The sequence below is a fragment of the Suillus subaureus genome, assembly GCF_016647635.1.
Source record: "Suillus subaureus strain MN1 chromosome Unknown BJ212scaffold_6, whole genome shotgun sequence".
NCBI classification, from domain to species: Eukaryota; Fungi; Basidiomycota; class Agaricomycetes; order Boletales; family Suillaceae; genus Suillus; species Suillus subaureus.
Window position 1 is genome coordinate 764,375 of NW_024538562.1, and position 25,175 is coordinate 789,549.

A 25,175-nucleotide genomic window follows, 5' to 3' on the forward strand; every position below is an offset into this window, starting at 1 on the left:
TTTCAGCGGGTGGAAGGCTGTTAGCTACTGGCTGATTTGATACACATAGTATGCATGGGACATTTCTGCGATACTACTAAGAGAAGATTCATTGGCCTCGACGACCTTTTGGACCAGCGCGACAAGTCAGTACGCGCTGTACGTGGCACTTTCAGTTCTCATTGCACTCAAGCTTATGCAATGACATGCATTCTAGGCTGATGCTACACGACATCCTGTCTGTCAGTGCTTCAGCCACTCAAGGTTTCCCATTGTATACCCCGAGGTCTCTTTGACGTCCCACGGCCGCCCAACAAATTGTGCTTACATACGTCGTTAATATCTCTTCTGGCACTGTTTTTATCGCCTCAATCGTCTCAGTTGTCTGCACGACACCGCCCTCATTTTCTCTCGTTGATTTCCGGCGAGCTTGCGCTTGCGCGTGGTAGACACAGGAAGACTGGACAGCATGCTTGTGCAAGCGGGCCCAGCGTTCAGCCTTTTTACAGGGGGCGGGGGGCTTTCTAGTAGAAACGCATCCATGTTGTTTATCCGCGCCTGCTCCCGTTGCATGATTCTTTGGCGTCCAGTTACTGGAGCTGGAGTTGGCGGCTGCACGGCTTCGGAGCCCGGTAATGGCCTGTAAAGGCCGACAGTCGTTGAACGACGGCGTAAGTGTGGTTGGCCCGGAACCCTCTTTTAATACTGGTCAGTCTGGTCAAAGCCTGATCATTTAGAGACTTACCTCCATGATATAACGACAGATGTCATAATAACCGTCTCTATCCTTCTCTTTCCACGCCTTTGAAGACAAGGTATCAGTGCTCACGGATGTAGGTAGATATGCAAAACAATATTACAGCTTGACAGATGTACAGGCCATCATATCGGAAGCCTTCCCATGGGGCAAATTCAGAATCAAGTTCATGGCCCCGAATGACACGTACGGGTTTGCCTGTTTCAGAAGATTTCTGTTGTTCTGTCATTTCCTAACTTCACATTTATCCGAGATAGAGAACTCACACGAAGCGCCTGATTTCCAAAATCCGACCATTGCTGGTCATGATACAGCTCGCGCGTCTTAGGAATTCTAATCAGTAATCAAGCTATGAAGCACAAGGGCAACTTACGCGATCACCGAGCTTGCGACCCCCTGGCGATACTAAGTTGGCATGCGATCTTGTAGCCCGGGTTGTGAATACACACCTGAACCTGTATATAAGCTATATGCACAGGTCAGATTACCAATCCGACTCGAAATATGCGCTGTGAGATGCTTACATCGTGTCCCCGTTATCCTTGTCATCTTTGTATTGACCCGAGACGACAATTGAGAAGGCGCCATCTGCCTCAGTGCCGCTTATACCAGCTTCAATGTTGTGATGCACGCCAGCATTAAAACATTCTGTGCTGTTGACAGACAGACAAATGAAGTAACTGATGTTATTAAACGAAATTAAGAGTACGCACCGATTCTTCCATGTTGTCCCGAAAGGCGCCCCGGGGTATTCCCCGAAGTGGTGTCTGCAAAGACAGTACGTAAACAGTGTGGTTGAGGGAGAGACATTAGAGAGCATTACTAACACCGGCCTGGTAGGACTTTCGCTGCCCTTCCTGCACCTTTCGCTGGATGTTTCTTTTGAATCTTCTTTCATCTTCTCGTCCCAGACACTGTTTGATATCTTCACCTCTGATCCGTTCTTGAGCATTATGTTGTCAGTGACTGTCAAGGTGATGGAGATAAGTACACGAGGCCGATAATGAGGCTCTTATACATAGACTGCTGCTGAGTCGGAGTTCGAAAGCCGTAGTTGCCTATAAGGACCGGACCTGAGGCTACTTCAACGACGAATAGTCGATGCGGATCCATGATGGGTCGATAGCGCAGACATCGACTTGATTTACTCCCGCGGGACAAAGTTGTACACTTGGATCATCAAGCAGTTCTGCGTGAATTTCTAAATTGTGCAAGCATGGGGGCTACAGAAACTGGTTTAACAATGTACTGTTCGTAGACAGACCTAGCAGAGTAGTATCAGTAGACGGACATTGCAAATGATTTTCAAAGCAAGAAAACAGAAAAACTGGGTGCTGTACATCCTTGACTGGTCCTATCAGAAGGGCGAAGTTGATGAGAAAAATGAATTCGAGGTCTTGAAAGCAAGAAAGCAGAGGAGTCGGGATGTAGTGGATATTTGACAGCCGCAACTGACTCGCTCAGAAGGGCGAGGGGGGCAAGAAAGATGAAAATGAGGAAGCCGTGGTTTCGAGGTCTTCAAGTAGTATATCTTCCTCGTCTTCGTCATCAAGTGACAAATCAACATCTTCGTTATGCTCATCGTAAGAGATTCTCCACATGGGCCTCGCTAGGAAGTGATTGAACTGGGATTGACTAGACCACATGCTGGGTTTTATAAGGGTGGCAGGTGTCATCATGGAAGAGCTCGTTTCAGGGAAGTGTTGCTGTTTCTCTTTCTGCATCTCTTTCTGCACCCGCTGATTGTGCTTTTGCAGCGGGGTTTCAATAGTCCCCAGGACCGGCACTAGAACTTGTGGCTGCACGGTGGGTGATGAAGACGACGACGGTTGAGGCGGCACTCGGTCGGCGAGTTTGCGCTTCTTAGACGCCGGATCGGGACAAATTGTGGGTGCAAATGGTTGAGCCTTGCGCTTACGGCTGATCAACGTATGCGAGGGCGAGACAACAGTGTCTGACGTAGCTACAGAGGCGGGCGATGGCTCATGGTTGGTATCTCCAAGCGAGCGACGGAGCAGGGGAGGTTGACCTGGAACCCTCTGTTGACACGTTATCAGTCTAATCAGAGTCCCGTGCTTTAAAATGAAACTCACCTCTAACCTGTAGCGGCAGATATCCAGACCTTTGGAATTTTTCTCTTTCCATGCCTTTGAAGGTTGAGTATCAGAGTTGGGATGTAGACATGGGAAATAACGTTACGGTTTCAACAGTGTACAAACCATCATACCGATAGCCTTTGGCAGGCGCAAAATCGGAAAGCACTTTGTGGCTCCGGATGACGCGCACGGGGTTGCCTGTGTCACGCGATGTCTGTTCTGCAGTCATTTGGGGACCTCAGGTTCAAAGACAGAAAAACTCACGACAAGTGCTTCATTTCCTTGGTCCGACCACTGCTGATCAAAAACCTGCGGACCTAACCGGAGCTTTTGGATTATAAATGAATAGTCATGCTATATGAGCAAGAGACAAACTTACACGCTTCGGAGGACAGCCATCAGACCACCGCTTGCGACCCCCTGATGCTACCACGTTGGCATACAATAGTGTAGCCCTGGTTGTAAATACACACCTGTACCTGTGTAGTAGCTATATACACGTAAGGATCAGAATATAGCAATCGCATTCCGAAACGAAACGTTGTGCTAGATGCTTACATCGTATCGCCGAGATCCTTGTCATCTTTGTAGTGACACGAAACAACAATTGAGAAGGCGCCAGTTTTTTCAGTGCCATGTATACCAGCCATAAGAGGGCGGTGCACGCTAGCACGAGAACAACCTTGGCTGCGAAACAAATCGACTAACTGATGGGCTAAGTATCAAACGAAAATGAAATACACACCGATCCTCCCATTTAGCCCCAATCGGGACTCCGGGAATCCCCCCGAAGTGCTGCCTATAAAAAACAGTGAGCGCTGAAGCTGAGGGAGAAACGCTACTGACGCCAGGCGACGGGCAGCCAACTTGGTAGCCCTGGCGTTCGCTGAGCCCTTGTCCGCTGAAACTTTGCTGGCTATGATTTCTTCTCGATCACCATCCATCTCCCCATCTGTGTGGATAGCTTCGACTTGTTCTGGCAGTCCGTCATCGTGATCCATCCTGTGTAGCCGCTGTGGCGTTCAACGTTCGACGTAACGGTGACTGCCAGTACTAGTAATGCATGATGCATGAGGCATCAGTAGGACTGCTTCGGAGTTCGAAAGACGTGATCTTCGAAAGGCCAGACCTCGGGCACGACGCCTCTTCTACTACTGCTACATAGGGTTGATTCCACCGACGACTGGACAAGGCGGCCGCTGCCTGCGACGAGACTGCGACGAGACTGGGCCTCTTGACTGTGGAGGATGATACGTGAGCATGACATGTCGACAACGACACATTTACAATTGTATCACGACGACAGCCTGTGTGTGTGACAGCCCGACGGATCTGATGCTGCCGTGGAACTTCGTGTGCGTGAGGTTGCACGCCTGAAATTTCATCTCATCTTCTCCCATGCAAGCTCATGCATCCGATTTTGAATCCTATCCTGTAGTCGTTCTTTGTAGGCATTGGACGGCGTTATCTTTTGACGATTCTAGGCCATCTGATGAGCATTGGGCACGTTGTACAGAGCGTGATTGGCATTTGCAATGAGCACTACTTGTAGTTCTACCGGTCACCAGGGCCCTGCGAACTGTAGCAAACTCAAAGGGAATTATTAATATACGACCTCTGATTGGCTGCTACGATGGTCACCGAGATCATCCCACCAGTAAAAATAACTTTTATTCAACAGAATTCACAGTCACGTACATATTTGATAGGTCCCACCATATTGATTTAATATTGACATACCCTTCAACGTTTTCTCATATTCTTCTCTCTACATTATACCACCATGGCACGCCCATTTAAGCCACCACCGCTGGCAAGAGATACTACTGGATTTCGATGCAACTCGCTCCGCGCGTATGCATGGAAACAATGGACGATGTTTGAAGCCACTTTTGCCATATGCGGTCTGGAACCTTGGGAGAAACTTGTTTTCGGTGAGTACTGCACGCTCGACCTCAAACCACTCCTAACGGTCATGCACATACAGTGATCGTTATGTCTCTACTCACTTTCCTATTCTTCACCGGGCTGTCTCGGGTAATACCCAGTCAGTTGGTCTCACTACTACCTCGCATTGCATACTATCTCTGGGGCGACGAACGGGTACTAAATCACTGGATGGATCACGCGGCAGCCAGTGTGAAGGAGCTATAGCGTTAGGTTTTTGATTGGCAAGATGGATGTAGGTATACTCGACGTTGTCTGTATTGAGGCACAAGGGGAGCATGACGTTTACCTATCAGGTGTGTGTGTTCACATTATGGCGCCCTTACAAAACTCACGGTGATTTTCTTAGGTCCTCCTCGGGATTGAGGCTATTGTATTATGTCTCGTACTTTATTCTTCTATCATTTGTCTTATGGATTCCCCGCTCGTGTAACTTTATTTTCTCAGCTCGTTAAGATACTTGATACAACCCAAATTCGACGAGCGGTGATAGCATCTCACAGCCAGTATCTCCTGAAAAGAAAAGTAGGCCCCGCGCCACCACAAATCACACCTATGTATCTCCATGTACCTCTTACACTATGTACAAGACTACGATTTATCTCGATACCGACAAGAGCCTGAGTATATATATGGACATGGCCACGGAAAAGTGGAGTGAATTTGCTCAGAAAATGAAACGGAAAGACGTCCGGGGAGATTATGGTTTGATAGCAATGATCAGCGAAAGACCCAGTTTTCTCGCTTGCCAGATGGAAATTTGATGCTTACCGTGAACTTACGGCCCTGGTGATGGAACAACACGATTGGCGGGACAGACTTTTCCCGGGCACAATTGCGTGCAAGCAAACTCGACAAACCTCAGGCTGGACATTGCATTTTGGCACTCGAACTATGTATAGCATTTACTAATGAAATTAAATGAAATTAATTTGAAGAGGAAAAGAATAGGAATCACACAGAGAATGGCAGAAACAGTTGATTGGTGGTAGCTAAAGTAACAAAACATGTGTCTAGACTTAGTAAGTAGTGGAATTAAACTAGTCTAATAAGTGCTGGGTGGCTGGGAAGGTGCTGTAGAGTGTGGTTGGGTGTGACTTGGCACAGGAAAGATGCTGGCACATTTAGGGTCTTTGAGGTTCACTTTGATGCAGTTTGAGGGCAAGAATGATATTGTCAGTGGTTACTAATTATGAGATGTGAACTTTGAATGATTGGAGATTGGTGATAGGTTTTCAGGTGAAGGTGTGCAACACTTTCCAGCCCCAAAGAGGGAGACCTAGACTAAAAGAGAGTGAGCTGCAATTCCCAAGTCATTAGGAGTTCAGCAATGCATTCAGTGAGACTTAGATTCCCAAATTGTAAAAGATGGACAGGGTACTCATCACAAACTCTCTCTCAAATTGTGCCTTTCAATACCTTTAGCACCCACTACTCATGTTTCTCTAGTATTAGATGAAGATGAAGACATCTTCTATGATTGTATGTAGATAAGATACAATTAGATAAGATAATGTCATGTGACATAGAAGATTCCATTATGTAAACACTGTATGATTCTCATTCTATTTAATGATTAGCTAGCTCAGATTGTAGTCAGTAGTTCTTTAGTTTAAACCTCTTGTGTATTTATCATTGAATTCACCTAAGGCATACTTGCTCCTTGACTCCTCCTTATGATTATCTTTTGTGTTCTTGTCCTAGTCTCTGCCCTACATTAAGTCATTTAAGGGGTTGTGACTTGTATATATGGCATCTTGGTCTAGGATGAAAAATTCTAGTGGACTGGAGGTATAGTGTAATGAAGGAATTGGTTGTGTAAAATTACTTTTTCAGTAAAACTCAGTAAGGCCTGCTAAAGCTCAGGTAGAGCTTACAGGAAACACAGCTAAAAAGCCACCATAATTGTTGGCACACATTGGCACAATGTCAGACTTTCAAATACAGTGGCTCAAAAAACTGTCCACATGTTTTGACATTTTTCACTATCTATGATATTGTGTAAGAACGAACAAATGGCTCAAGGACATGCTTATACCACATTGTAGTATGGCTTCAGGGCTTTCATTTGAGCCCTACACTGTGGGAATTGGTGGAGATATGGTGGAGACATAAGGCTTGTAAAATGATGACTCATGTGGACAGTTTTTTGAGTGTATATTAAAACTATATAAATCATTATTTATGACACCACAAAAATCATGCCACTATTATATAAATTATGAAGTGGTGTCATTATGTTATTTTATGACTATATCTAACTATATAAACCAGAATATCTCATGTATCATAGTCATAATCACCATGAAAGCCATTTCCTCTGCTCAAAGAGATAATATCCTCTCTCTGTCTTATGCTGGCCTCTCTGCTTGCCAAATTTCCTCTAGAACTGGAGTATGCAAGTCCACTGTGGCCAAGTTTATCAAAGGAAGCCACCCAGACAAGGAAAACTCTTGTGGAGGATGTCCATCCAAACTTACCTCTACTGACAAAAGGGCTATTATCCAACATATCACTACAGGAAAGGCTGATAATGCTGTCCAAGCCACCCATTATATCAATTCCACCATCACTACCCCTGTCTCTTCACAAACTGTGAGAAATGTTCTCAAGGCAGCTCATCTCAAGGCAGTAACAAAGAAGAAAAAGCCTCTTCTCTTCATCAAACATAGGCAGAGAAGACTAGCCTTTGCCTTAGCTCATCAACACTGGACTGTAGAGGACTGGAAGCATGTTATATGGTCAGATGAGACCAAAATCAATAGGATTGGGTCAGATGGGAAGGTATATGTATGGAAAAAGAAGGGAGATGGCCTAACAGACAGAGAGGTTAATGGGACTGTCAAGTTTGGAGGAGGTTCTTTAATAGTATGGGGCTGTATGGGATGGAATGGTGTGGGAATGCTTGCTGAGGTTGAGGGGAAGATGAATGCTGAGCAGTATGTGGACATTTTAAATGACCACTTGCTGCCTAGCTTGGCAGAATCAGGGATTAATGAAGAAGATATCATTTTCCAACAGGATAATGATCCCAAGCACACATCCAGAAGAGCTAAGGAATGGTTTGAAGAACATAACATCAATGTTCTTGACTGGCCAGCACAGTCTCCTGATGTCAATGTCATTGAACATCTCTGGGGAACACTCAATAAAAAGCTTCAAGCCTATGAAAACCCCCCTAAAGGAGTATGGGAGCTTTGGGAGAGAGTAGCAGTGGAATGGGGGAAGATCACAGCTGAGGGTTGCCAGAAATTAATCGAGAGTATGCCTAGAAGGATAGAGGCAGTAATTAAAGCCAAGGGAGGTCATACAAAATACTAGAATACCTGGTTATTATTGTAAAATACTTGAGTCAAAAAACTGTCTGCATGAGTCACCATTTTGTGAGCCTTGTATCTCTACCATATCTCCACCGATTCCCACGGTGTAGGACTCAAATGAAAGCCCTGAAGCCATACTACAATGTGGTATAAGCATGTCCTTGAGCCATTTGTTCCTTCTCACACAATATCATAGATAGTGAAAAATGTCAAAACATGTGGGCAGTTTTTTGAGCCACTGTACATAGCCTTACTCCGTTGCTTACTGATCCTCTTGGATATCCTCTAGTATATAACCCCTGTACAACTTCAGTAGAGTCATCAGTCTGAATATTACCTTAGACTTACCTAATCTTCTTCCAAACTTCAGTCCATCTGAGTTTGTCCTTTTTCATAAGGCCTAGGGATGGATTCCCTAGGCTGGAATTCCAGACCTTTGGATTTGTCCCCTATGTCTCTGTCCCAAGTCTAGGGATTGCTTCCCTAGACTGGAGTCTTGCCTTTCCAGCACTTACCCTCTCTGTAGACTTTGGTCCACTTCCTGTCTCTCTGACTCTACCTAAGGGTAGTCTACCTCTGTTTGCTTCTACATTGGACTTTGTCCAATGTAGCCCCTATTCCTTCCAGACCTCCAGATGTCCTGTCCTTTGTACCTCTGGATGTCCTGTCCTCCTGTCCCCCATACTTCTGGACCTCCTATCCTTCCATCCTGTTTCCCATAGAGATATTACCTTGGGGTCTCTCCACTTCCTGTGCAGTGGGAACTCCTCTGAGTATTTCCTGTACTCCTCCGGAACTCTCCCATTGTGGGAAACACAACAAGAAGAGAACTAGAAAGTAGACTTCTAATGTTAGGTCAAATGTGCTATGCCCAGCTGCTATTCAACCCTAATGGGTTTCTGGACTAAGCTCAGTGCTTAGAGAGAGTAGGAAATCATGCTATAAACTCTCAGTCTCAGACTGGTACTGGTAAGTGGTGAAAACTATGATGATTACATAAGCACCAAAAGTGCAAACATAACACTAAGCAATATCTGCCTATACAAGCCCACAGAATGTGAAATCCCTACACCATGCTCCTTTGGAAGTCCTCTAGCACTTCACCAGAGTAGCCAGCCTCCAGAAGTCCTCCAGACTTCATTGGACTATCATTGGACTTCCTCTGAAATGAAGGGCACATACTTGGGTAAGGGGCACAGCATATGAGCTGAGGTCAAGCCCCTCTGAGTCAGTCTCTCTCTCCCTTGAGCATGGTTCTTAACACCTGGGCTCTATGGATGATCACACAGTATATGAAACTGAAGCAGTCAGACTCACTCTAGTGGCCCAGCTACTTTCCATGGAGGATGATATCACTTACCCTGTATCTATATTCATTGATAATCAGGCTACCATCAAATCCAGTGACGTATTCTTGACTAAGCCAGGTCACTATTTGATAGATCACTTCTGCAGATTGATAACAGACATTAAGAAAGTCAGCCATGACTGCTGCTTCAGAATCATGATCAGGTGAATATTAGGGCACAATGGAGTGGCAGGGAATGAATTAGCAGACCAGGAAGCCAAGAGAGCAGCTGAATCATGCTTGGAATCTAATCCCAGAACACACCTCCCTCCCTTCCTCTGCAAGGAAGTTCTTCCCTGCAGCCTATCCACACTGAAACAAGTGCAGAAACATGAATCCCTTTGAGCACTGGGTGAGATTTTGGAGTAAATCACCATGACATGACCACACCATCAATATCAACCCCAATACCCTCAAGGGCTCCTTTGTCTCCCTTGCTCAACATCTCCCAAAACACCATATCAGTCTGCTTATCTGGCTCCACACCAGACACATCTCACTTAATCAACACCTCTTTCATATTGGCAGAAGTCCCATGCCCAATTGCCCACACTGTGCAACCACCATGGAAATCATACTGCACTTCCTCATCACCTGCCCCCACTATGCATGCATGCACCACATCCTTACCTCTGCACTTCACTGTTGTGCTTCCTCTATGTCCTACCTGCTGTCTAGTCCCAAAGCAAGTGCACCACTCATCCGCTATGTTAACAGCACAGGCCACCTGTGAACAACTTTTGGTGATGTACCTCCCCAAACCCATGCTGATAGATAATGACTTGCTTTATCATGCAGAACAATCCTGAAGCTACTTTCCAAGAGTAAGAATGGTGCAGGCCACCTATCTTCAAGAACTATACTTGAAGACAACAGGATACTGGACCCATTAGAGACCCAGATGGAGAATTTGCCTAGAATAGACTGAGAGAAAGGAGTTTTATTTTCATTAACAGAAAGAACAGGGGATGGTCTATCTTCACTGCTCAACACCCTAGCACCCACCCACTTAGTTCTACTGGAGACACCAACAGCAAGACCCCCTGGACCCCTCACTATTACTTCACTTGATGCTCCACACTCCATCATTTCCTTCATACCCAGTGTCACACCCAAGTACTTGTATCACCCATAGTAAACAATGGGGACATACAGTGGCTCAAAAAAGTATCTCAATGTTTGTGACTTTTCATGTAATTGCTGTATTATGAGCTAGGGCATGAGAATATGACTAAGCCATAGGGAGGTGTGGGAAAGCTCTGTTTCTAAGCTTCATGTTTGATCCATATAGCGTGGGAAGATTATGTCATCAAGTGAAGATATGGTTAATTTAATTTGGTGACTCATTGAGACACTTTTTTGACTTTCAGTTTGGCCAATACAATCTCTATAATTCTAGTACTTGATGCTTCCTCATGTTGCTCTAATTACTTCCACCACTCTTCTATGCATACTATCTATCAATTTGAGGCATTCCTCATTAACAATCTTGCCTCACTCTGCTGCAACTCTCTCCCATAGCTGAAATAACCCCTATTGAGGTTCTTGATAGACTGTAAGTGATATCTTGAGCAATTACCAGGGCTGTTCAATAGGGTTGAGGTCTGAGGACTGGACTTACCATGATAGCACACTAATGCCATAGTTTTTAAACCATTTTATGGTCAACTTGAAATATACTTAGGGACATTGTCTTGTTAGAAGGGATCAAACATGAAGCTTAGAAGCAGAGCTTTCCTACACATCCCTATTGCTTAGTCATATTCTCACACCCTAGCTCATAATACAGCAATTACATGAAAAGTCACAAACATTGAGACACTTTTTTGAGCCACTGTACATACCATGAACTGCACAGTAATGGTCCCACTAATTGGAAGGTTTGCACATCTAAAATGGCTGGTGGGAATGGCAGACTGATGGAATCAACCCTCCATCAGGGCATTTGTGAAACCAGAGATGTGGCAGGGGACACAGGTGTCCCTCATTCCTAGTTAGAAATGTCCTACATAGGGTACTGTACCCTACACAGACATAAATTGGATTTAAAAAAAAAGCCAACCATGATGCTTAGGTGGAGTAAAAGGGTAAAGATGAGATTAAAGATTTGGCAAATGCAAATCAATCACTTATGTGTGTGCCAGGGCATCTAAGACAACTTATATAAAGTACAAGGCTGATGACAAGTGTACATTGATTGAAGTATCCAAGGCATAAAGTGACAGTGTCAGAAAAATAGCAGAGATAACTGTTCTACAGCTAGTAAGAGACAACAAACAATAAGCTGGTGGTACTCTGAGTATTGAGACAAGGATACAGGTAGTCAATCAAGTGATGAAAATACAGAACTGCAATACAAAAAATGAGAGGCTAAGTACTTGCCTTGGCTTTTGATTTAGCCTTTTTGCTCCCCTGCATTCCAGATTTACCAACCTGAGGTAAGAGAATGGGTGCACTAAGCCCTGCTTCACTAGCTCCTGATCCCCTCACATGCTTGGTGTCAGGGTGTGTCTTAGCAGCCTTTCTCTTACTCCCTACATGCTCTTCATCTCTATCATCATCTACAAGCAAGGGCATGCAATTACCCATTTCAAGATAGTACTGATAATGGACCTGAGCCTCTTTAAGTTCCTCATTCTTGGGGTATAGATTGAGGGCAGGGTTGATGCTGTCACAGATATGATACAGTACCAAAAGCAAGCTTTCATATGTGATTAGTTGGAGGTTAATGCAGCATCCATAGCCATCCAGGTCCTTCTCATCATGACCCAAGAAGAGATTGTGCAACTCAAGCATCCCCTGTTGAATAGCTTTATAGCAAAGTATGTCATCATGGGATTGGTGAAGTTGATGAAGGTCATACCACCCCTCTGCTGGACAATCTCTAAGGGAGGAAGTGTGTAGACTCCTGGACAGATCCATGATAAGTACTGGGGTATGAAGGGTTTTTCAGAATATGGGGAGGTGAGAAAAGAGGAACATGTTGTGGGAAACACAATAAGAAGAGAACTGGAAAGTAGCCTTCTAAATGTTGGGTCAAATGTGCTATGCCTAGCTGCTATTCAACCCTAAAGGGTTTCTAGACTAAGCTCAGTGCTCAGAGAGGATAGGAAATCATGATAATAACTCTCAGTCTCAGACTGGTACTGGTAAGTGGTGAAAACTATGATGATTACATAAGCACCAAAGTGCAAACATAACACTAAGTAATATCTGCCTATACAAGCCCACAGTAAGTAAAATCTCTACAGTGTGGGGTCCAAGACCTTTCCATAAGTCTTGATCTCAGCCATGTGTTAGATGTCCAAAGATTTAATAGACCTGGACTGGTTGAAAAGCTTCATTTCCCCATGATGCATATTAAAAGGACCTGCACAGTTGCAGGTAATGAGGTAGGCCAACCAGAAGTAAGACTGCAGGTCATGATGGAACTGGACTGGTCCCCTAATGATTGACTGGTTAGACTCAAAGGGAAGTGTCCCCTGTCTATCATATCAGTTTTAATGTTAAAGGTCAGAAAATGACTTACTGTGTGTGGCAGGTGCTCCTCTCCTGCAAGATCTGTACAGTCTGTGGCAGATCCCCAATCAAACAACATCCTATCTCTCATATCCAGCCTTCAGGCACTTTTTCAGGACATGAAGGGATAGTGGATTTGGCAGAGATATCTTGCACCAGGAGCATGGAGTTGCCATCCTAACATCATGATGCAACACCTGTCAATGTTCATAAGCATTGCAATGACCTGAAACAAAAGTTAGAAATGATAATTTTAGGTAGGCAAAATTTTCATCTTACCAATGACAGCACCGATGATACCATGGAACATTTCTCATGTGGTTCTAAAACCACAAAATGTTGATTCCACAAGTAGTAAAAGTAGTATGGGATTGATGTTGTTCTTCAAGTTGGCAATCTTTTAGAGATGCACTAAAAATCTTGTCCAAGTCCTCTACTAGGATCATCACAGCACTTATGGAAGTGACAGACATATGAGAAGGAGATTTGCTCAATGGACCAAAGGAAGGGCACATGTGGTCTTTCATAATTGTGATTCCTGGGAGGGAATTGATCTTGTCCCAATATAGATTGTGAACATGGCAATAGACTCCATCTAGCTTCTCAGCACACTCTTTGTCCAAACAATCATCATGATCTTCCTCTTCAGGAATCTTGAGAAGGGACCTGTCATTGTTTGGTGTAAGATGTACAAGAGGGTCATGTGCAGGGTCCTGCAGTTTCTTATGTACCATATGATTGCTCATCATTTCTGATGGATCCCAACAGTCCTTGATCATGAGATGTGTCTGGTTCAATCTGTGCTTCACTGCAAAGACACATGTGACTTTGCCATACAGACCTAACCACAGGCATCAAGAGAATATAAGATTTGAATACAAATAACACATACCTATTTATTGATAAAGGTTTCCAACCAGGGAAAATTCTTCACCTTCTGTTTTTTTATCTTCATCATCCAACCAATAAAGCTTGTCATCCCAGATCTGGAGTGTGGGATGATGGAATATGTAAGTGTCATATTCCAACCATGAAAGTTCTGACTCAGTGAAGTAGTTGATGACCTTCGAGAACATCTTGGGGTAGGGAGTGAATGCTCTCACCATGGGTGAATCCAGACATATGAAGGGCTGTTCCACACAGGCTAAGAGAAGGGAACCATCAATATTGAGGTTGGTGATGGAAGATGAAGGCTGCTTTATCACCCAGTTGGTTGAGTGCACTCTGAAAAAGCTCAGGAGAATCATTCCACTTTAACTCCATAGCAAAAATAACTTGGAACCACCTGACCTTCTCTGAACTGTTGGAGATCAAGATGATATCAGGACTGTAGATACCTTTAATGAGGTCCCTGCTGAAGGCCTTCCATATGCACTGGTTCCCAATAACAGCAGCACCCCTTGTTACAAAGCTTTTGAGCTTGCAGGATAGCTTCTTGACCTGAAAATCAAAATCAAAGGTAAGTTTCTAAGTAGTAGCAGGTGTTGCTCACCTCATTGAAGAAATTGAAAAGAAGAGCCTCATGTGACAGATAGAATGGTACACCAGGCAGCTCCACCCAATGTTCACATTGTAAAGGAATCAGTGCATTTGAAGGCTGTCCCCACTGATATGCTTCAGAGGGTGTTATCTGGAGAATTCCATCTGCAATCCAGTCACTTTTCTATCATCCTATCACTCTAAGGACAATCATGAACCAGTAGTTGACCAATTTCTTCCTTCATAACATTATCTACAAATTTATGCTTGAAGTGATACTTCACATCTGCTCCCAAAAGGGAACCAATCTGCAGTTGAAGAAAATTTTAGCAATATCTAGGGCATGGGCCTTGGAACTCACCCTGGTGCACAAGTTGTGTGGTATTGGGGGATGAAGCTTAACCCTTTGTTGTTTTTCTGCATGACAGCTGTCACTGGTGCCAGTGGCTGGATCCTGCACTTTCCTTTATGTAGTAAGTGATTTTAGCTAGAAGTGTCATATCCCACAATCCAGACCCATGTTCCATCATATTCCCACGCCTTCTGAGCCTACGTCCAGACCCCATATCTGACTCATTCCCAGATCCCCTTCTGCTGTGTACTCCACACCTCAGCAGGATCGACTACGCTCCAGATTTACCCCTGAGCTCTGGACCTCTGGATCCTCACTGCTAGCCTGATCCATACAACCCTATCCTGTCCACCCTATGTGCACTCCATCCAGCAAGACATCTGGACTTCACCTCATCTCAGATTCCGGACTATATCCACCTTCTCGTATTCCGGTCCTGTATCCACCTTGTCTTCTGGATCCCCAGATCTCTGGACCTCTGGATATTAACTGTTACTATCTCTGGACCTATTCCCACCCTCTATCTGAGATCCTGTGCCTATCCCCATTTAGGCATCTCCGCCTTTCCGGTTCTCGGTTATCTCTGTTTCTGTCTTGCTGATTGATCCTTGTACAAGTCTTTGTCTCCAAGTTCATTTACTTATGTTCCATCTTACTTACCAATGTGTTTCCACATGCTCATACATAGCCTTACTCCGTTTCTTACTGATCCTCTTGGATATCCTCTAGTATATAACCCCTGTACAACTCCTGTAGAGTCCTCAGTCTGAATATCACCTTAGATCTGCCCAATCATCTTCTGGACTTCAGTCCATCTGAGTCTTGTCCTTTTCTGTAAGGCCCAGGGATGGATTCCTTAGGCCAGAATTCTGGACCTTTGGATTTGTCCCCCATGTCTCTGTCCCAAGTCTAGGGATTGCTTCCCTAGGCTGGAGTCTTGCCTTTCCAGCACTTACCCTCTCTCCAGACTTTGGTTCACTTCCTGTCTCTCTGACTCTACCTAAGGGTAGTCTACCTCTGTTTGCTTCTACATTGGACTTTGTCCAATGTAGCCCCTATTCCTTCCGGACCTCCGGACCTCCTGTCCTGTGCACCTCTGGGTGTCCTGTCCTTTGGATGTTCTGCCCTCCATACCTTCAGACGTCCTGTCCTCCTAACCCTTGGACATCCTGTCCTCCTGTCCTCTATACCTCCAGACATCCTGTCCTCCTGTCCTCCATACTTCTGGACCTCCAGACATCCTGTCTTCCTGTCCTCCTGTCCTCCTGTCCTCCTGTCCTCCAGACCTCTGGACATCCTGTCCTCCTGTCCTCTGGACCTCTGGACATCCTACCCTTCCATCCCATTTCCTGTAGAAGTACTACCTTGCAGTGGGAACTCTCCTCCAGAAGTCCTCCCACACTCTCCACCAGAGTAGCCAGCCTCCAGAAGTCCTCCAGACTTCATTGGACCATCATCAGACTTCCTCTGAAATGAAGGGCACATACTTGGGTAAGGGGCACAGCATATGAGCTGAGGCCAAGCCCCTCTGAGTCAGTCTCTCTCTCCTTTGAGCATGGTTCTTAACAGCAGCAGGGAAATGTAAGCAATCCCTACATATTCCCAACCTCACATTAATTGATTGCAAGAATAGAAGGTCAGCAGGTCTCTCAGAATCTCAAGGTCTCTTCATGATGCAGCCTCACAAAAGAAATGTTAAAGGTATTTGCTATGTGACAATACAAGGAATATTAGTAATGTTATTTGTGCCTGGCACATGTGTGATTCATTCACATGAGTGCCCTCCCAACTCCCATGGGAATTTTTCCTTGAAAACTAACCATCAATGCAATGGAGTTCAACATGTCTAAGAGAGAGCTATCTCTGGCTATATATGCCCTGCTTCAGATTAGAGAAAGGGAAGCCCACCTTCTGGCCTTGCACCTTCAACATGTGGTTGCCACAGACATGGAACCTGATCAAGATAAAAGTAAGATCCAGTTGCTTAGCTGGCAGGAAGCACTCACCAATCTGAGTCTCTGGAAAAGGAGAATCCTACAATCCCAGTGGAGATGAAGAAATCCAAACTCATCATGGCTATCTCACTTGTAGCATCGCCCACAATCATGCCATTGCCTGAGCCCCTTCAGTGACAAACTCTGTATCATACAGGTCACCCAACCTACATAATATCCCATATAAGATGGGCCAGTGAACTATGGGCTGATGTTATGTATATCCTCAATGTTAATGGGTGGGCTGGGAGGGATATTATTTCCAATGGGGATGGGTGGGCCCATCTATACTGATGTTATAAACATCCTCAATGATGGCAGATGGGCCAGGAGAAATATTATTACCAATGGAGATGGGTGGGCCCATCTGGATAATATGTAGAGTAGGATAGACATATATTATGGATAGCTGGGCTGAAGAGACATGTATGGCAGATATTATTATATAGATGGGTGGGCCAATGGGGTAGTGAAATATTTATTATATATACAGGTGGGCCAATGGATTTATTATATATATGGGTGGGCTGACGTGGGAGTATATTAGATAGACAGGTGGGCCAATGTGGCAGTGAAATATTTATTATATAGATGGGTGGGCCAACATAGGGGTATATTACATAGATGGGTGGGCCAACATGGGGGGATGTCATATAGATGGGTGGGCCCAGATACATATCATTTAGACATATGGGCCAAGGTATTGGTATAATACCCCTATATGAGTGCATATACCTACCATCAACCACCAAAGCCCAAAGCCTGAAAACCTGAATACACCATGTCTGACATTTACCAATCACCGAGTACTGAAGCCCAAAAGCCCAAAAACCAAAAGCCAGTGTGCAACATATCCATTTTTCATTCACCATAAATCACTGAGTCTCGAAACCTGAACACCCAAAACCCAAATCTCAAATCTCAAAAATGTATATAACATGTAAAATTTTTATTCCATTACACAAATCACTGAGTGTTGAGTGCCAAACCCTGAAACCTGAAGCTCAAAACTCAAAACTCAAAAAAGTTTGAAGTCCATTTGTTGAATCACTGAGTGCCAAGTGCCAAAGATGTATGCAATATGTGAATTTTTCACTACACAAATCACCAAGTGTTGAGTGCTGAGACCCAAAACCCAAAGCACAAAACTCAAGACTTGACACCTGAAATTTGAAAACCAAAAACCAAACACCAAATCTTGAAAAAATGTATATAACATGAATTTTTATTATTTCATTGCACAATTCACTGTGTCAGGGGCCAAAACCCAAAGCCCAAAACTTGAGACTTGACACCCAAAATTCAAAAACCAAAAACCAAACACCAAATCTCAAAAAAATGTATATAACATGAAATTTTTTTATTTCATTACACAATTCACCAAGTGTCAAGTGCTGAAGCCCAAAACCTGAAACCCAGTACTACTGACTTCTGAGTGTTGGGACTCAGGACTCAATAGTCAATATAGGCAAATGATGATGAAAAAATGAAAGTTGTTATTATGCTTAACTTTCTTAACAAAGGTTGTAGTCTGAGTCAAGGTGAGTGTCTTGGTAGTCTTTCCTTGTCCATTGGTTATCATTTGACCAAGATATAAGCTAAACAAATCCAAAACATCAGCGATAATGAAAAAATGAAAATCATTATTATGCTTCACATCCTTAATGAAAGTTTTAGTCCAAGTCTATGTGAGTGTATTGGTGGTCCTACTGAGTGTCAGTACTTGATACCTGGGAATCAGTAGTCAGGTATAAACAGTTTGCAGTTGATTTTACATGTATTCCCATGAGCTGCAGCACTTGCAGGCATATTACATACATACTTCTGGACCCAGAATTTCAACTAGCATTCCAGATTTCTATGCACTTAGTTAAGTACCATGCAGATGCATAGGATACCTTATGTTAAGGTTGTGCTCAAGGGCTAACTGGATCTGAAGGGCTTTGGCCTCAGCTTGTGCACTGTGCCCCTTACTCAAGTATTGCCCCTTATTTCAGGAAGGCAAGACTAACGTGTCCAGAGAGTTGGATGGGTAGTGTAGCAGATCTGGATGACTTCCAGATGTGGGATAAGTATCATAAGGCTAATCTGGATAAGTCCAGACTAGAAACTAGCAGTAGTGGCTGTTGTAGACAGAGGTGGATGTGAATAGACTATAGGAATCAATCCTAAGTCTTGAAGGGTGACAAGAGTAGAGATACTCAGGTCCGGAGGACAGGAATGAGCAGAACTAAGTTGATATTTGAACTGAGGTACTACAGAGAGTTACAGGAGGTTATATACTATAGGTATCTAACCGAATGATCAATCAGCAGAGTCCAAGGCTATGTATGAAGCATATGGATGGTCTATTGGTAAGTAGAAATGGATCACAAATAATGAAACGGAAATGAAGCATAGGTAATGGATCAGGGAGCAGGATGGATATACAGATAACCAAAATACTGGAGTTAGGGGATTACTGAAAGGAGATGAGCACTGGTTGTGGATTTGGATGAATTGTGGACTGGACCAGACAAGTGGACAGAATGGATGACAAGATGTTGGAGGGAGATAAGATGTGGATCAGATCTGAGATCCAGATATGTGGATATGACACCTTACCATTTACCACCTCTCCTTACCTCTCTAGAGTCTTGGTCACTAGATACTCCTGGTACTTTGGTGTACTTTGGTGTACTTTGGAATATATCTTTTCACTCATTTTCCAGACCTGTATTTTGGAGACTTTGTCTCCCCTTATGTTATCACTCCCTTGATAGTCTCTCCTTTGCAAATACCTTGTCTATACCTAGTCCCTTTGCATTCCCTTTGCATTTCCTTAGTTTCCAAACCTCATTCTACCATACCCTTTCCCTTTCCCGCTCTGGCCAAAGGTTCCCATGCTCTGGCTGACACTTTTTACCTCTGGACTTGTTATTTCTACCTTTGGGCTACCTTTGCATAGCTTCATGTTTATTGATATCATAACTACTAACACTCATCTAGTCACAGATCCCTCATGGGTTGAACATTCTTGCTTTTGCAGGTGAAGCAGCTAGGCAGATGCAGAACCATATAGAGTAGAGCTGTTTTATTACACTCTGACTTGTTGTATGTTTGTTACATTGGTACTCAGTAGTCAAGACTCAGTTATCAATATTGATGTACTGCTTACTGAGTGTCAGGACTCAGTAGTCAATCCAATTCCCAACTTTATTTGACCCCCTGAAGCACCTTACATCACATGATGCAAGTAGCAACTGACAGAAGGCTGCAAGAGATGAAAAACTCAGTCTGAGAACAAATAGACTCATTATAATATGTATCTGCGAGAGACAGAAGACTATGGTAAATGTTTGTGATTGCAGTAAGTGAGTGTAAAGATAAAAGAATGAACATCAATAGTGAGACTTGCACATTATGTTGAGATATCCAACATAACAAGCCTGTGATGTGATCAGAGACCTGGAATAACTTCTATATATGTCCATTATAATAGCCCTAAAAGCTTAGAAAGATCCATGAAGGATTGATGTAATGACAGGCAAAAATGACATATGTGTGAAAAGTGACAATAGGCATCTTTTTACACAAAGTCACATTTATATATGATTCTGGCTGAAGATTTCATTAAAAATATGTAGGATAGATTGTAAACTACCTAAGGAACCCATACTGCCTACTGCCCTGAGGGTAGGGGGTGGGTGGAAGGAATATAGTGAAAATATGAGTTGACCTAGCATTAAAGTCCTACCACTGCTCAACTGACCATTTTCGATGCTTTGGGTCTCTGAAGTTTCCCACACTCAATTTCTTGTATATTCCACTTCCTCAGCACTCAATTCTTGGTGGATTTGTCTGTAAATTTATGTCTATGATACTTGCTATATTTTAAATATACTCCAGGTTTCTGATTATTAAGATTCAATGTCTTGAAGGTATGGCCCCTTATCAGTAGAAATGGCAAGCATACACACTAGCTCACAACTCCAGCCTATTGTGAGCTGATCTTGATCATAAGAAGCAAGAATATAAGCTATGCTCATTATATATTAAAAGATTGGATCATGGATGCATGTCATATCCCACAATTGGGACCCACATTCCATCATATTCCCACGCCTTCCGAGCCTACATCCAGACCCCACTTCATATCCAGCTCACTCCCAGATCCCCTTCCACTGTGCTCCACATCTCAGCAGGATCAACTACACTCTGGATTTACCCCTGAGCTCTGGACCATCGGATCTCCACTGCTAGCCTGAACCATAACCCCCTGTCCCATCCACCCTATGCACACTCCATCCAGCAAGACATCCAGACTTCACCTCATCTCAGATTCTGGACTATATTCACCTTCTTGTATTCCAGTCCTGTATCTACCTTGTCTTCTGGATCCCCAGATCTCCAGACCTCCAGATATTAATGCTGGACCTATTCCCACCCTCTGTCTGATATCCTGCACCTATCCCCATTTAGGCATCTCCACCTTTCTGGCTTTTGGTTACCTCTTCTTCTGTCTTGCTTATTGATCCTTGTACAAGTCTTCATCTCCGAGTTCATTTAGTTATGTTCCATCTTACTTACTAATGTGTTTCCACATGCTTGTACATAGCATTGCTCCTTTGCTTACTGATCCCCTCGGATGTTGTCCAGTATATAACCCCTGTAGATACTCCTGTAGTTCCTTAGTTTCAATATCAACTTAGACTTGCCCAATCCTCTCTCAGACTTTGGTCCACCTAAGTCTGTCCTACCCATCAGGCCTAGGGATTGATTCCCTAGGCCGGAGCTTTGCCTTTCCAGCACTTACCCTCTTTCTGGACTTAGGTCCAATCCCTGTTCTCTCTGACTCTACCTTAGGGTAGTCTATCTCTGTTTGCTTCTACATCAGACTTCGTCCAATGTAGCCCCTATTCCTTCCAGACCTCCAGGCCTCCTGTCTCTTGTACCTCTGGGCATCCTGTCCTTCAGATGTTCCACCCTCTGTACCTTTGGACATTCCATCCTCCTAACCCTTGGACATCCTATCCTCCTGTCCTTCGGACATCCTGCCCTCTGTACCTTCAGACATCCTGTCCTTCTGTCCTCCTGTCCTCCAGACCTTCGGACCTCCTATCTTTCCATCCTGTTTCCTGTAGAAATATTACCTTGCAGTGGGAACTCTCCAGAGCACTTCCTGCATTCCTCCGGAACTCTCCCACACTCCTCCGGAAGTCCTCTGGACTTTGTCAGACCATCATTGGACCTCATATGAAATGAAGGGCACATACTTGGGTAAGGGGCACAGCATATGAGCTGAGGCCAAGCCCCTCTGAGTCAGTCTCTCTCCCCCTTGAGCAACATGGTTCTTAACAGTATATTCAAACTCACACCTTACTGAGTATACTTACTTCTACTACTTGCATCCATGACACTTGAGCATGATCTTAACAGTATAGTTGAACTCACACCTTACGGAGTATACTGACATCACATTGCATCATCCCTCATCTGGATCCAACCTCTGTCTCTTGGAAACTATGGATTCCTCTTCCAACCCCTCCACATTCGCATATCTGGATAGCTTCTGGACGATCCATGTTTTTTCCAGATTTCATTTCCACTCCACTCCATCATCATGACATCCGCTCCTGAAGCCAAACAGGAATGCCACCCTCATGGCAGAACAAATAGGTTGCAGGATTTGACATCCTGCAACTCCCTGACTCAATTCTATCACCTCCAACATCCTCTGACTTCCTCTGAATCTGAAGCCTTGTTTTGCCATCTCACTATGGCTCTGTCATATCCTGTATGCCAGACATAGATCCCATCATATTCCCACGCTTTCTGGACCTGTTTCCGGACCCCATATCCAACTCATTCCTGGATCCCCTATCCTGTCCACCCTATGCACATTCTGTCCAGCAAGACATCCAGACTTTACCTCCCCTCGGATTCCAGACTACATCCACCACCTCACATATCTCAGTCCTGTTTCCGTCCTGCCTTCCAGATCCCCAGATCTCCAGACCTCTGGATATTAACTGTACTATCTCTGGACCTATTCCCACCCTCTGTCCGAGATCCTGCACCTATCCCCATTTAGGCATCTCCACCTTTCCGGTTCTCGGTTATCTCTGTTTCTGTCTTGCTGATTGATCCTTGTACTAGTTTCATCTCCGAGTTCATTTACTTATGTTCCATCTTACTTACCAATGTGTTTCCACATGCTCGTACATAGCCTTACTCCTTTGCTTACTGATCCTCTCAGATAGCCTCTAGTATATAACCCTGTACAACTACAGTAGAGTCCTCAGTCTGAATATCATCTTAGATCCTGTTCACACCTTAGATCTGCCCAATCATCTTCTGGACTTTAGTCTGTCTGAGTCTTGTCCTTTTCTGTAAGGCCTAGGGAAGGATTCCCTAGGCCGGAATTCTGGACCTTCGGATTTGTCCCCCATGTCTCTGTCCCAAGTCTAGGGATTGCTTCCCTAGGCTGGAGTCTTGCCTTTCCAGCACTTACCCTCTTTCTGGACTTAGGTCCACTTCCTGTCCCTCCGACTCTACCTTAGGGTAGTCTACCTCTGTTTGCTTCTACATTGGACTTCGTCTGATGTAGCCCCTATTCCTTCTGGACCTCCGGACCTCCTGTCCTCTGTACCTCTGGACGTCCTGGTATCCTGTCCTTTGGACGTTCCATCCTCCATACCTCCGGACATCCTGTCCTCTGGACCTCCTATCCATCCATCCTGTTTTCCTGTAGAAGTATTACCTTGCAGCAGGAACTCTCCTGAGCATTTCCTGCATCCCTCCAGAACTCTCCTGCGCTCCTCCGGACATTTCCCATGCTCCTCCAGAAGTCCTCCCGCACTCTCCACCAGAGTAGCCAGCCTCCAGAAGTCCTCCAGACTTCATTGGACCATCATTGGACTTTCTCTGAAATGAAGGGCACATACTCAGGTAAGGGGCACAGCGTACGAGCTGAGGCCAAGCCCCTCTGAGTCAGTCTCTCTCTCCTTTGAGCATGGTTCTTAACAGGCTCATCCTAGATGGATCTGCCTATGTGTTGCCTCAGACTAGCTCAGTCACCTCTGGAATGCTTCGCCATTCAACTCCTTTGGATTCTCCTTGTCCCACTTAGGATACACTTGCTTACCCACCATGATCTGTTGATCAATAGGGTATTGAGCAAAACCTTCTCCAGGTGCTACTATCAGAAATGCCTTTGACTCCTGACGTCTCTCATCCGCTTTCCCATGGAACCCCTGTTTCTGCACTAGCCACATCCTTTCCTCTGGTTTATGTCCAGTCCATCACCCAGTTACTTTGTAATGGTCTTCATTTACCCTCCTTGTAGAGAACTCCATCTTTCATGATGGTTTTCTGCCAAGTGTTCAGGTTTTGTTTTCCTCTCACAATAGTTCCATTGGGTCCCAGCCCCTACTCCCACCCCATTTACACCACCTCCATTTCTGATCCTCCACCTCCATGTCTACTTCCGCTCCAGAAACCTTTCCCACAGTCCGGAGCACTCTGCATGTATTGTCCTGAACCTTTGGATTCATCTCCTGTAAAGGGGGGATAGGGACTCTGCTTAACTGCTATGTCCCATGCAAGTTCCTGACCAACTTCTTACTTCATTCTCCTTGTCCAACATTTTTTGCCTTTCCACCACTAAACCTTCAGGCTCTGGAAAGCAAAAACCTCCAGAAAGTGTCTCTCACACTCTCCAGTAGTAGGACTTGGAAAACCCTCTGTTCATCCAAGTCTCCAGAATCTTATTGGTCCTTGCCAGCCCTCCTTTCCTGCCCCTCTGAAGTACCAATTTTCCAACTGTTTCCAGGACAGTCATACCCCTATATCTCCAGACCTCAACACTCCAGATTTCCAGTGGCTTCTTCATGAAGGCCTCCACTCCATACCTCCCCTCTGCAACTGCACAACACTTTCCATCCATCTGTCATCCTTCATTCTCCATCCTTTGTCCTTTCCACTGTGCAGTAGCAAATCCAACCCTATACCTCCGGAGCTTGTAACTCCGGATCTCCAGAAGCTTCCTTGATGGATGCTCTCATTGATACCTCCAAACAACTCCTTATCATCTCCAGATGTTTCCAGATCAGCATGGATATGCTTTGTGCTTGCTCTTTGTCACTGCTGATACCACTTCTGCTCCATGTCCTATCCAGTATTTCCTCACCAATATGTTTTCTGGGATTCCCTCCAAGTCCAGGATACTCACTGGTGACACATCTGGACCTTCGGAAATTTCAGCACCAAAGCTCCTGCTTTGCATTGCAGCTCATCCATCCATTCCAGTCCGAATCCACATCAAACCTCTGCCATCTGGTCCACTGATGATCTGTTTTGCTCTATGCACTTCATTCCTCTGCTCTGAACCTCTGTGTTACACC

The 25,175-nt window shown here is 44.5% G+C and overlaps 4 protein-coding genes across 4 annotated transcripts; 1 reads left to right on the plus strand and 3 right to left on the minus strand.

Moving 5' to 3' along the window:
- Nucleotides 1-126: 126 nt before the first annotated feature.
- Nucleotides 127-1,942, minus strand: BJ212DRAFT_922526 (PUA-like domain-containing protein). Its single transcript, XM_041344353.1, has 9 exons — nt 1,564-1,942; nt 1,450-1,503; nt 1,261-1,389; nt 1,186-1,202; nt 1,110-1,132; nt 1,003-1,059; nt 840-950; nt 725-781; nt 127-675 (listed from the first exon to the last, which is right to left on the minus strand). The coding sequence occupies exons 1-9, from the start codon at nt 1,686-1,688 to the stop codon at nt 340-342; spliced, it is 909 nt and encodes a 302-aa protein (XP_041196548.1). The 5' UTR covers nt 1,689-1,942; the 3' UTR covers nt 127-339.
- Nucleotides 1,943-2,196: 254 nt separating this feature from the next.
- On the minus strand, nt 2,197-3,833 carry BJ212DRAFT_1477652 (PUA-like domain-containing protein; the record flags this gene model as incomplete). Its single annotated transcript, XM_041339586.1, has 8 exons — nt 2,197-2,775; nt 2,830-2,883; nt 2,936-3,046; nt 3,097-3,159; nt 3,212-3,311; nt 3,391-3,519; nt 3,578-3,631; nt 3,679-3,833. 8 exons carry the CDS (start codon nt 3,831-3,833, stop codon nt 2,197-2,199), a joined length of 1,245 nt encoding a protein of 414 aa, XP_041196549.1.
- Nucleotides 3,834-4,663: 830 nt separating this feature from the next.
- Nucleotides 4,664-4,926, plus strand: BJ212DRAFT_1210551 (uncharacterized protein; the record flags this gene model as incomplete). The annotated part of the gene is made up of 2 exons (XM_041329225.1): nt 4,664-4,766; nt 4,820-4,926. Coding segments are annotated over 2 exons (210 nt in total), but the record flags the coding sequence as incomplete, so codon positions are not given.
- Nucleotides 4,927-11,817: 6,891 nt separating this feature from the next.
- On the minus strand, nt 11,818-14,868 carry BJ212DRAFT_1297122 (uncharacterized protein; the record flags this gene model as incomplete). Its single annotated transcript, XM_041332545.1, has 11 exons — nt 11,818-12,257; nt 12,818-12,933; nt 12,977-13,008; nt 13,075-13,143; nt 13,246-13,289; nt 13,379-13,807; nt 13,901-14,190; nt 14,252-14,406; nt 14,459-14,596; nt 14,645-14,684; nt 14,807-14,868. The coding sequence occupies 11 exons, from the start codon at nt 14,866-14,868 to the stop codon at nt 11,818-11,820; spliced, it is 1,815 nt and encodes a 604-aa protein (XP_041196551.1).
- Between the last annotated feature and the right edge of the window lie 10,307 nt (nt 14,869-25,175).

Excerpts from the sequence above, each read along its gene's own strand:
- BJ212DRAFT_922526 (XM_041344353.1), bottom strand. The coding sequence starts at position 1,688 with ATGCTCAAGAACGGATCAGAGGTGAAGATATCAAACAGTGTCTGGGAC. Across the intron at positions 951-1,002 it reads TTGGAAATCAGGCGCTTCGT|AAATCTTCTGAAACAGGCAA; the intron begins GTGAGTTCTCTA and ends ACAGAACAACAG. Across the intron at positions 782-839 it reads GCCTGTACATCTGTCAAGCT|GCGTGGAAAGAGAAGGATAG; the intron begins GTAATATTGTTT and ends TTGTCTTCAAAG.